This window comes from Cephus cinctus, unplaced genomic scaffold (genome assembly GCF_000341935.2).
Source record: "Cephus cinctus unplaced genomic scaffold, Ccin1 Ccin1_scaffold1843, whole genome shotgun sequence".
Classification (NCBI taxonomy): domain Eukaryota; kingdom Metazoa; phylum Arthropoda; class Insecta; order Hymenoptera; family Cephidae; genus Cephus; species Cephus cinctus.
This window is the reverse complement of record NW_014334024.1, coordinates 54,771-67,485: the sequence shown is the minus strand read 5'-3', so window position 1 is coordinate 67,485 and position 12,715 is coordinate 54,771. Positions and strand designations below refer to the sequence as shown.

Below are 12,715 nucleotides of genomic sequence, written 5' to 3'. Positions count from 1 at the left end.
GGGGGGGGGGGAGTATTTTAAATAATCTCTTGTGAATTTTGACTGGTGCTTTTTTTTAAGATTTTTTTTTCAGGCATGACTAATCCTTTGTTTTCTAACAATCCGCACTGGTAGCATCCGGCTGATCTCAAGAGCAGAACTTGGAGACAAGTCGGCGACAAAACTTGGCACGTTATGTCATATCTTATGTCGGTCCGGCCTTAAGCCACCGTCTACCGTTCTTATGTAGCTGTGTGCGACTGTATTCTAGTTCCTTCTGTCTGCGTGGCCGTCATTCTCGTCGGGGTTGCGACTCCTGTTTACCCTTCGGTATTTTCGGGACACCTTGTACGGCGTCGCTAAGGATGTTCAATTAAATCGAGCGTCCCCGGAAGCCGTGAAAACGCCCGGGCTTCTTTGACTCCATGATGGATAAACAGCTGCGCCGACTTGCGTACAGAACAATTTCTATGAAACGACAGTGCGTAAGATTTTCATTCTTTTTCTTTTTTTTTCCTTTCTTCAAATTAGTTGCTACGTCAGAACTTTATTTTTTTTTTTAAATTGATTTTACAATTCCCTATCTCGTCGCTGGCTAAGATTTAGGGGAATTTTCAAGATTCTCCGCGCACACCAGACACAGGCGCTACCTGCGATTATTATCGACGAGTGGAAACGCGCCAGATGTGTCAATAGAAATGTATGTGTTAAATAGAATCGACGCTGTCATGGAAATTTCGTAGATCATTTATCGGTCGACAAATCATTTTATTATTTCCTAATTATTATTTCTCAAAATTTTACTATCGGTGACTTAATGGATTCAAAAAAAAAATGAAAAAAAAAAATTGTTCAATCTCTCGTACACTCACTTATATTTATACTCCTCGGTGTTTTCTATCCCTGAGACCAACTCTGACGTAAGTTAATGACTAATTATATCACCCTGTCATCCACGACCTAGCAGCGTTGCCAACCTGACGCACTATTCAAAATTCACCCTGTACACTCAGACCCGTAAAGTATTCGCTCAAGCAAATTTTCTAATATAACGCTATCCTTTTACGCGGGCTTATCCAAAAAGCTTATCTACATACTTTCCACATGCATTTCCAATTTTCAAAAGTGAAAATCCCCTCGCGCAAATCCTCAATAGTATCAGGGAATTTTTACTTTCAAGCAAATACTAACCGGAGTGAACGTAGCCTCGAGGCCTTAAAGGAAAGTGTTGTTCCCGTATACGAATTTCGGTAAGCTAAATGCTCGAATGTGAACGCGCCTTAAGGGTATACCGTTTCACATAGTCAATGTAGCAAATTCTCATGGAGTCCATTGGGAAAAACAGAGAAAGAAAGTTTCGTCTGATATATTAGCCTGGGGTTAAAATTTTCTCTCTCTCTTTTGGATAATTCCCTGTTAAATTTATATATATAACTATACTTTCTCTCAAACAAGAAAAAGAATACCTAGTAACTTTTCGCTACGCTATTCGGCCCTGAGACTCCCACAGGTTATAGGTTATAAGCGCACTTGATTATAATTGATAATATATTAATCGTATAGAGCAAGTATTATTTTAATGAAAAAAGGAAAATTATCAATCGATTACGTAAGAATTTTTTTTCTCTCTTTCCCACGTGTATCATACATACATATATATACACACCGTGTATAACGACTTTTGATAAATTTTTCTTTTCATATTTCCTATGTAACACGAAAAACCAGTTTTACCTCTTTTACGTTAAATTAACATTCGTCAATGACAATGATAATGAATTAACGCACATACATATTCATTCGAATACCTTATTAACACTTAATCTCGTCATATCCTCGATCCCTACCATCGAATAATATTTTTCTGATAAATCATAGAAAATTATTAAAAATCATTTTTTCTTGTGAAAACGTAATTGTTCGATATATTTTTCAAAATTTTCCTCAACACATTTTTTTCGTTTCCAAAAAATTATTTATTCACTCTTTTTTTTTACATTTTTTACTCTTTCCCTTTTCATCCTTCCAGTACTCTTTGACTAATATCCCGTCGTTTTGTCGATTTTTTCAAAAATCTCCTCGGAGTCAACTTAAAAATTCGTACTATTACGTCTTTTCTCTGCCTGTATCTGCCATAGGAATCGTATTTGTCCAAAGATTCCAGATACCGAGTACCGAAAGAGAATTCTCTGTCTACAGTCAAAAAAGATAACTGACAATCGAGTCTAAGTACACGGAGGAGTCATGAATTAGATTAGCAAAGAGGGAATGAAATATATATATATATATATATATATATATATATATATATATACATACAAGGACTATGATTATATTCGACTAACAAAAATATTTGCTATAGGCATATGACTATAGTAATACTATCCTTTACATGTGTATACTATGTGTAATACTATTAGTACACTGTGGATACTATATCTACCTACCCATAACAAACCCGAAACCCCCAAACGTCACTACGTACGTCAGATCCAGAAAGCGAATTGATCTTTAGATATTTTGAAAACCAAGAGATCATTTTTTAATCTCAAGTCAAAAAGAGAGACGTGAACCCAGCCAATCTGATAATAAATATCAATACGCTCGAATTAAAACCCGTGAATAATTCCAATCTCGAGATAGAAGTATTTAAAATAAAAAAAAAGAAACCCCTTAACGTGAACTTTGTGTAAAATCAATAGCGCATCAATTCTCTCCCCTTGTCTTAGCGGCTTTGTAAGTTTTGATAAGAAAATTAATAGCCCCCAGTCTATGCTCTAATATTTTTCTTTTTTTTATCTCTACTCGCTATCTTCGTATGTAGATATTTTTTTTTTTCGTAATTGAGTAAAAATTTTTCAATTTTATCACTGACTGCACCTTGCCACCTGTTGCTTCTTAATATTGGATCGTCCAGCTCACCTGAAACGCTCGGTACAGATACTGACGTTATCTCGATTCCTTGGCGAGACGTAAATATTTCTTTAATAAAATCTATTGGTTCTCGAGCGATAATCGAGCCTTTTATTTTCCAGCCTGAAATCGATCGTTCTTTTACGATAACGCAATTGGCGGGGGGAGTAGGTGGAATTGAAAGTAAGGATAAGTTGGTTAATTTTTAAGAAAAAGAAAATAAATAAAAGTGACAGGTCGATAACAAAAAAAAATAAAATGCAATAGTGGCGTTAAGTTTTATATCAAAATATATTTGTGCATAGACAAGAAGACAACCGTGACACGGGTAATCTCGTACCCAGCATACATCACTTCGTATACACTCATTTTTTATATCCCATATACACAAAACTATTTACATAACCACGTAATTAATATTCATACATGCGTAACAAGAGGATTGGCGCGGTTGAAAATTTTAAAAAAAAAAAAAAAAAATTGTACCTCGAAATTTTCTATGAAAATTTTCAAAGATACAAATACAAAGTACAGAAGTCGGATTGTGGAGGAAATTTTTTTGATCGAATTTTTTTTTTTTTTCACAAAAATCATGTACCTGTCCTTTACGTTATTACAGACACACACACTCTCTCTCTCTCGCTCCTATGAATGACGCAAGCTCACAATAAACAATCAACAATCAATTAATCGAATAAACAATGAAGCCCGCTTCACGCGTTTACGGTAACTCTTTTTTTCTTCAACTAGACTTCGGAGCTGGAACCGGCGCCGGTTCGGCCTGAACTCGTTGTCTCCATTAATAATCTAAATCTTTAAAATTAATTCTTTCGCTCTCTCAGGCTCACTCACTCTTTTATACCCTCATTCTCGCTCGTTCTTATGTTTATGTATGTATATATATATATATATCATCTCCATTCGCACTTTTTCGCTTTAAACAAAATATATTAACTTTACGTACATCTTCGATTATAATAAAATTAATAATAGCTATAATACAAGAGTGTGTTGGTATATTTTTCATAGTTTTCAGAAAGTTTAAACTGTTTTACGAGAATGGGTGGGTGGGTGATAGGGGGAGGAAGTGATGATATGGGGAATTTGTATCTAGTTAAAATTGCGTGTACACTGAACGAAGGTAGACTTTGTGTACTTGTGATTGGTAACACACAATAGTGCAACAAGGGGAGCAAAGAAATTGATATTTCGACTTTTTTTTTTTTTTGGTAATATAAAAAATTAATTTCCATTTTCGTCGGTAAGGAAGATTACGAATTTGTTTCTTTAAGTGTCCGATAATCCCGGGTGGCGGGTAAATTTGAATGTTGCGGGAGAAGGAAAAAATATTGCGACAAAAAGATAGAGAGAGAGAGGAAACGGTGATTTTTTTTCTTTTCAGCGAACGAGGTGACGAGTTACGAAGTTGTGTAATTTCTTTTTTGTATTAAAAATTCTTCGCATCCTTAATGTCACCCAGTCTTATAGGTCCGTGGTAAAAAGTATATAGATACCAGAGAACGTATACGGGAAGAGGAGTCGTGAGGCCATTTTTTTTTTTCTATACTCTTGTTCATACATCCGGTTCAGCGGATCTCCTCCATTTGTACGTTTTCGTGTGTCCCTTAACCGATTTAACAAAAAAAATGGACTTATGCTTAAAACTCCCTTCCGTATGTAAAAAAAAAAGAAACAAAAAAGTTGTGCTTCGTGCATACGACGCATCGAACAAAGAGGACGAAATAAAGACGAAAAGAGGCAGAGATAAAGTTTGTCGTGAAATAAGAAGGAGAGAAGGATAAAAAGTGATTAAAATACACGAGCGTCCCAGTATTGCACTCTTGTCGCCATTGTCATGCCATCGTATCGCAAGAGAAGGCACTTAATTTTCCTTTTTTTTTTTTTCTAAAGAAATAACTTTGTTTAACGTTAAAAAATCGCACTTGAACCGAGTCCCTTGGCTCTCCTCGAACGATCTTCCTATGACGATCTGACGTCGATTGTGAATCCTTCATTAAGTCTCTCTCCGTTAATCGCCATCCTTCTCACTTCCTTCCCAAGAGATTCGTATTCTCTCTCTCTCTCGATCTCACCACTCCGAGACTCCTTTCTCCTTCGCAGCCAAGTTCGCACTCGTCGCACGGAGCCCACAGCCAATAGGATCCTCGGAAGTGAGCAAAGTATCGAGAGCGTGAACGCGGTAGACAAAGTCGGGTAGATCCCGTAGGTAAGAACGACAAAGGAGCTCAGAGTGGAGGAAAAAAAGCGGAAAACCGAACGGATCTCACCGAGAGGATAATCCTAGTGATAACGTTAAAGGGGACTTGCTCCAGCAAGACTGTCAGTGACGTCTAGTGATAATAATGAGGTATACGCCTGCTACATGGGCCCAACCGCATGTTGCTGGAACTGATCGAGGTGCCTTGAGATTTCTCTATGAAGTTGTTCCGGTACTACCCCGACGCTGCTGAAGAGCGACCTCAGTACGTTGAGCTCCTCGGTGAGGAGTTCGATTCTCTTCTTGAGTAAGTCATTGTCCTTGACAAGCAGCTTAACCTTCTCCTCGGTCTCGCGGGAGCGAACCTTCGCCTTCTCGCGGCTCTTCCTGACGGCGATGTTGTTGCGTTCGCGTCGCCTCCTGTACTCGTCGCTGGCCTTGTCGATGGCCTTGGTCTGCTTGCGCGCGACGGCCGCAGCAGCCGCTGCCGCGTGATGCTGATGCGCCATTACGGGTTTCATGGGTCCGCGTTGCTGCTGATGAACGGGGTGGCCACCGGGTACAGTCGAGGGCGTCAGGGTGGTGAAGGTGGGTCCGCCATTTGTGAAGGAGCCGTTAGCCGGACTGTAACCAGCCGGTGGATACTGAGGACAGTGACGTCGATAATCCGCCGGATCAAGAGGCTCCTCCTTGATACTCGGTGATTCCGAGCTGGAGCTGTTGCTGTCGCTGCAGCTATTGCTACCCTGATGATAACTCGCGCCGCTGTGAACAGGCTGTGGCATGTACGCCAAGGTCGTACGAGGGTAACCCGGCGTCCTGTTGTGCTTGACGGCCCCATTGCCACCCCCTAGCATATCCAGGAGGCCGTCGTTGAAGTGCGAGTCGTCTATCAGATGCTGAAGATCCAGAGATATCTCCGGTGTGTTGAGATCCGTCAGTTCCCCGGCCGCCGCGCAGTGCTCGGCGTACTGTTGATGGAGAGTCGCCTTGCTGGCCGATACTTTGCTCACGACAGTGCTGCTCGTTTGCTGGTTATGATTAACCTGGAGATTCGAGTTGTTGTTGTTAGCCGCCAGAACCTGTGGGGACTTTTTCAAGTCCGCCGGTCCCTGCACTTGGGCCTGGTGGGCCGCCGAGTCATACATGACTGGTGACTCCATCACTCACTTACACATTACACTAAACAAACTACTGGTCCCTCTTCTCTCCTTTTCTTCTTCCCGGACTTCCTCACTATCTTTCTCTCTCTTTCTCCTTCTTACAACTCCTTTTCTTTAATGCAACTCCTTGTTTACCGTCTCCTACCTACTGTCCCGTACAACGATCAGGCTTCCTCTCTTCTCTCTTACTACCCGACGTACCAACGACGTCGCTCACTGTAAGTGCACCCGAATTACTCGGTCTCTTCAGAATTACAATAAAAAACCTCGTATCCACTGTACGCCGCCTTCTCACACCGGTGTACACCACGTATACAACACGGCGTCACTTTTCCCGAAGAAGTCACTCTTAACAACGAAGTCAGCCGATAACGACGAATCAATCCGCGACGAATAAGAAAGAAAACAGTAAAACCGGTTGTAGCTGCGAAAACAGTACGCGGCAATTCAACAACACGATTCACCACTCTCTCAAATCCTATGAATTTTTCTATCGATAAACTCCTTTACAAATTCTCTCCCCCCTTTTTTTTTGGTTTTCCTCCTATCGATCTTCGTTTCGATATATCGCGCTCTCCTGTGTACTCTATCTTCTCTCTCTCTCTCTGTCTCTTCTCTTACGTAGCGTTCAATCTTCACGAGATACGTATTAAACGTGTCTGTTTTCGACGCGATACCAAAACGTGTCTAACCAGAGAGCGAGGCACGGGCAATGCTCACCGCATGGGAGTTGGCGCGCGACTGAGCGCCTTGGCGACATGTCGCAAGCTTTCAATACGGCGTGCGCCAACTCTGCTCTCTGCGCGACTTCGCATGCGCGTCGTTACTCGCCACCATGTCCAAGTTCTTCTGGTGAGGTCGGCGAGGTACCTACGGTTGCCCACAGGCGTCGGAGCGTAGCGAGTACGATGCCGTTTGATGCCGTTCTACAAGCTTGTATACATATGCCACAATAGACCCATAGGGCAACCCATTGGTTAAAGAGTAATGGAGACGAGATGGGTTATTGAGAACAGTGTCTGTAGTCCTGTGCTATAAATAAATATATTCGCTTGACACTTCTTACGATAATCGACATTGTACAGAAGGTCTCGTAGATATGGATATAGATAATAAAGAAGTATCACCGAGCGCGTGTCTCCTCTCGGTTGTACGAGGTAAAAATGCTCGATGAATATATTTATAAGCTATAATGGCTCGAGTCAGTGATTTTACGACGGGTAGAAATTTGCAATCTCTAATGTATTCGTAATGCGCAACGTGACGGGGAAACACCTGTGGGCGATTAAAAAATTTTGGTTAAACAATGTATAGATATATCGATACAGCGTGTCGGGCTATTTTTATCAATAATTTATACGGTTCATTGGACAGCCTGCAGTCGGGGACTGTTTAATGCTTATCGAGGAAAAAGTGTAATTGGCGGAAAGTGTGTCGTGTTGAAAAATTAGACGCTTCTTACGCGAGATTGCGCAATCGATTGTCATGATTCTGGGACCTACAGGCATTATACTGGTATTACTTGAATTCGATGTGTAGCAGAAGTGTGCGATGTATGTATATCAATGGTCATGCATGTACATTTCTTTTGAAGATGATATGACGTCTCTTTTGGGTATTTGGGACTTATTTTAATATTGTAGAGGGTTGATCGAGGCAGGTTAGAATATGATGGGCGTGTCTTTTAGTGTCGACCAATGAGAACTTACCGCCCCGATTGCGAGGGAACGCCCGTCAACCCCTGCTAGTGTTTTATTGGGCTGCCGCGAGTGGCGCTGTGAGTCGGTTGAGGAGAGACATGTCGTTGGGAGAGACGCAGGGTTCGCCGACCTATGGTGCGTGTTTCGGCTGCTACCTGCTGTACTGTATGGATCAGGCGGGTTGTCATTTTTTTTGTCTTATTCTTTATTGTACGCGTAGAGGCTCAAGCTGATTGTATGTGTATATCGAACTAAGCTTGATTTGGACAGTTGCTTTCGTTTTGGGATTCTTGTTACGGATTCACGGACTCGGTAATGCCTGTACGGGAGTCATTGACATATGTATACAGCGTGACGTCTGTCGTTGCCGAATATATTTCGGCTATGCTGCATTAATCGAGGACTGCAGTTAAGTAATATCTTTTCTTTCACGCAACAATGAGTCCCGAATTATGAGTGTCGAGTAATTCATAATCAGTGTGACTTTTGACTTATATTTGAGATAAGCTCGCTCTCTGCTTATTCGGACGCCATATTGGTATATTTTGTGAGAGTAATGGCTTATGGATTTAAAATGTTCCCTAGTTAATTAAGCATTTGTCAATGGGATTTCTCGAATGGTTGCGTGAAATGTAAGGGACGAGAGAGGAGGCAGGTATCAACGAGATCGTAATGCTTTATCAATGCAAACATTAAAGCTGATGAATTATTTTGCTGTCCAGATCTTTTGTTCGATTAGATTGATATCTTACTTGGGCTGAATTTCGATCGTCGTACAATCTGTCTCGGCTTATTTACGTTTTCGTTCTGTATCGTTATCCTTCTTTGTCAATTTCGTGCGTCGGAACGTCCCGAGCACTTTCCACTTTGTGATTCATATGCCAAGCGCGTGACTCGTAAGGTAAAAATAAAAAGTCCGGTTTTCAGACGCTCGGAATTCCCTGGGAGAATATTATCATGGGTATTGGGTTAATTGTGGTTTAGGATGTAACGAGAGTCACGTGTGATTAATGATTTAAAACTAAACATACTGACAATTTTTAATAAACGTATTTTTGGCTTTGAAAGGGCCAAACGATCCGTCGACGGATTTTCTTGTTCGGGAAAGTAAAACTTTTAATGAGCCTTGTGTTGGGTGGTTCTTTTTTATCGACTGTACAGGTGCTTTGGTGTTTCCTGTATTACCGACTGGCGGTTATTTATTTGAAACTTGTTGTCGAGGGCGTGCCAAGTCCATTCTCGTGGACACAGTTACTTTATACCGAACCTTCAGTCAACTATGTCATTGTTGCTATTATCTCTTATTGGTTATAGATAATATAGTTTACTTTAATTCACAATACCGAGTAATCGAGCTAGCAAATGGTCTTGCAGTTTGAATCCTGAATTTCAGTCTTTGATTTCCAGAAGTTTAATCGTCAGATACAAAAATATACATTGTTTTGAATTTTGCCACAAGCGAAAATATTGTTTTTAAAATATTGTTTAATAATAACATGCGATATATATTCGCAAAAGTATGACTAGTGGTGCAACCTTTCGGACGAATAAGGGAAAGTTTCTATCGCTCGAGGCCTTCCGAGTTTACACGATCGTGAACGAGACTTGTCGAGTATAGCCGAATTTTCTCGCCGTGGTATTAGCCACAACAAAAAATTAGTACCACTCGGTAAAAACTTTTCGCTAATATATATTTCCGCGAGCGCGTTTCCTGTTTGGGCTTTTGCTACGTAGTACGCGGAGTATTGTCAACGAACAGGTAAGGAATTTAATATTTTTACTGAATTTTTTGTGGACTTGCGCGAAATCGTACGAAACCGCTTATCACGGGGTCCACTCTCTCTGACGGGACGGACAGACGCACGCGTATTGTTGTGATGAAACGCGGATAATGCATTATAGCATCCATTGTCCTATCCTGATAAAGGACTGATTACGGATGCCAGGATATTCCCAACGGATACTTTAATTCCTTTTTGATTATTTAACCAGACGTTGGGTTGTTGGATTCATGGAAATGCGAAAAGGTTAACCTAAAAACGGATCTTGGGCGCGAAGTTATTTGTTTCTATGTTATTCGGGGTATTTCATTTTTACCCCTCTTACAAATAAGTTTACTATATGTTTGAATATCGCTTATTTGACTGTATTAACTTCGACTCTTATTGACTACGCTTTGTTTATCATTGTTAAATTATAGTACTACTTTCTTTGTTGCAAAGTATTATATTTTTTGTGTTGCAGATTGTTCTTGCATATCTTATTTTGAGACGACTAACGGCATTAATAATGGCTGGCGAGCAGCAACAGTTTTTTCTTAAATGGAATGATTTCCAATCTAATATGGTATCGTCGTTTAAACACTTGCGGGATGAGAAAAGTTTTACAGATGTTACACTAGCTTGCGACGGTCAAACATGCAAAGCTCACAAAATGGTTCTCTCAGCTTGCAGTCCTTACTTCAAATCTTTATTAGAGGTTTGTGTGCTTTCTTAAAACAAATTATTCTTAAAGATGAACGATAAGAATTTATTTAACGTGAAAGGAATATTATGTTACAGGAAAATCCGTCCAAACATCCTATCATTATTTTGAAGGACGTAGCCTACAGTCATCTTCAAGCTATTCTTGAGTTTATGTATGCAGGAGAAGTAAACGTTTCACAGGATCAACTACCAGCATTTTTGAAAACTGCTGACCGACTCAAAGTTAAAGGCCTGGCTGAGGCTCCTGGTGCCATTAAGAGGGAGGGATAAGTCTACGCACCTTTAGTTATGGTGAGTTTCACTTTTTCTTTTTTATTTATTAACTTTATGAACAACATATGATACTGTCAACCATATAGATATTTATGACTATTCTCGATATTTCGAGATCTAGCATCTTCGTCATTTGCACATAGCAAATTATCCTTTTTACAGGTGTTTTGGGAAGCGTGCAGACTGAAAACAATTGTAATGTTGTAAAGTGATTACGTAGACACATAACGCCACACAATATACAAAAACACATACAGACACACATAAGAAATAAAAAACGTGTACAATAACACAAGACTATACGTGCACAGTGTCCTCCGGTTCATGACTAGGATCAACACAAACAGTTATGTAAATTACGACATTTTTCTTAATTACAATTAACGTGGACGTTGTATTGAATCATATACAAGTACAGTAGAGACTAAATGTTGATGTTTGTCTTGAACCCAATACGCCACTATACTACAACCGACACTGATTATTTTTTTAAAAATGGAGTGCTGCAGTGTTACGAACGAATAAGTGGGTCACGAATAGTTTAATATACACACACTGACCGGGGCTATTTTGTAGATCGATTGGAAATACCATCAACTTATTCATTATTTTGTCTAAAATTCGAGAAAAAAAAACGTTCACCATCAATTTCTGTTCCACAGTCAGTTGAGCCATGAAACCACTAAACGAGGCCGACTGATCTCATTCGTTCGAAACCTAACCTAACAATATACAGTTATAATTTTTCAAAATATTCTCTAATTTTTTATATATAAAAAAAACAGACGCTTCAATAGATTTTACAAAATTCACACGTCACAGACTAATCGTCTTATCATGATGGATCGTACGATGAGTGACAGATTGTGCCTCGTGACGTCATTAGATTTGCAAAAATCCCCGGCCATCAGATCGAAGAGCGTGGAATTGCGTTTTCTTAAATTTTGACAAGCATAACGCTACGTCAAACTGCCACGGTAACGATCATTATTGCCTACCAATTAGTTGCGCAATTTTCATTGTCCTAATAATGAATTAAAAAAAAAAAAGAAAAAGACAAAGTGTGGCGAGTCGAGACAAACACTGACAATTTAACATACACGGCAATATGGCATCGCGTTTATTTCCACTTGAGCGATCGCAATTCCACTGAACCAAATACTGCCAGTATTTGTACATACAGGCGTATTCACATTATTACCGATAGACCAAACTTATTTATGATAATAATATATTGAGGGTGGGCTCGTCCCGGGCCGAGGGATGAATTATTGTAACATAAAAGTAAAAAGAAAAAAAAAAAAAGAAAGGACAATTTTTGTAAGGCCGGAGCGCACAGTTCCTTTTTTTAAACTCCTCTCGAAACGGCATACGGCCGCCCTCACATTTATTAGGGAGTTCTTAATGGCGGCGACGAGAGTCAGGAAACAATTGTGACGTGATAAGAAGACACGAGGGAACTCCGTGCGACATTGAACGGTTACAATTAATAAGTATTTTATGTAACATTTTTCTTTTTTAATTACTTTTCTTCCTACCCACTCCTCTTTCTTGTTCCTCTCTCCGCGAATGATCACTTTGAAATTCAAAATGATCGTTGGCCATCTTGAGTAGGCTGACATACAGCACCGATCTATATACAGGGTATTGAGACTTCAATTTTCATCCTGCAGTGCGATTCCAATTTTACTTTACACTGCTGTATATACATATATATACACACGCGCGCGCGCACACACCCATAAGCCACTGCCTAATGGAAAACGAGTTATCAATTAGTATAGTCCGATTAATCCTGGTGATTCCTCTAACGTCTTCTCGATTGTCACGCGTCCGCCATATTGTACCGTCGTAAATGTCGCGAGTCTTTCCTGACTTTGTTCATGGTCAAAGAAAAAGAAAGAAAAAGAAAGAAAATCAAGAAAACATCTCTGCGTCATTAGCTAATACTTATCTTATTAGGCATTTGAATAATAAGCGAAT

At 39.9% G+C, this 12,715-nt stretch overlaps 2 protein-coding genes across 5 annotated transcripts in view; one reads left to right on the top strand and one right to left on the bottom strand.

Annotated features, from left to right (window-relative positions):
• LOC107273794 (longitudinals lacking protein-like) overlaps positions 1–12,238 on the top strand; it is a 44,823-nt gene extending 32,585 nt beyond the window's left edge. Inside the window, exons 1-4 of one of the 4 annotated variants that reach the window (XM_015752317.2) lie at positions 9,565–9,732; positions 10,218–10,451; positions 10,535–10,750; positions 10,895–12,238. In XM_015752317.2, coding sequence (XP_015607803.1) covers positions 10,263–10,451; positions 10,535–10,729 — 384 coding nt within the window. In that variant the 5' untranslated portion in view covers positions 9,565–9,732; positions 10,218–10,262 and the 3' untranslated portion in view covers positions 10,730–10,750; positions 10,895–12,238. Of the gene's footprint in view, positions 1–9,564; positions 9,733–9,827; positions 10,001–10,028; positions 10,056–10,217; positions 10,452–10,534; positions 10,751–10,894 lie in introns of those variants that run through there. The other 3 variants (XM_015752319.2, XM_025091106.1, XM_015752318.2) reach the window with 3 other exon arrangements.
• LOC107273793 (CCAAT/enhancer-binding protein) lies at positions 3,165–7,057 on the bottom strand. The gene has a single exon (XM_015752316.2). It carries the CDS (start codon positions 6,271–6,273, stop codon positions 5,272–5,274), a length of 1,002 nt encoding a protein of 333 aa, XP_015607802.1. The 5' UTR covers positions 6,274–7,057; the 3' UTR covers positions 3,165–5,271.
• Positions 12,239–12,715: the final 477 nt, after the last annotated feature.

Bases quoted from the DNA above. Each gene is read 5' to 3' on its own strand.
- LOC107273793 (XM_015752316.2), bottom strand. From the start codon at position 6,273: ATGGAGTCACCAGTCATGTATGACTCGGCGGCCCACCAGGCCCAAGTG.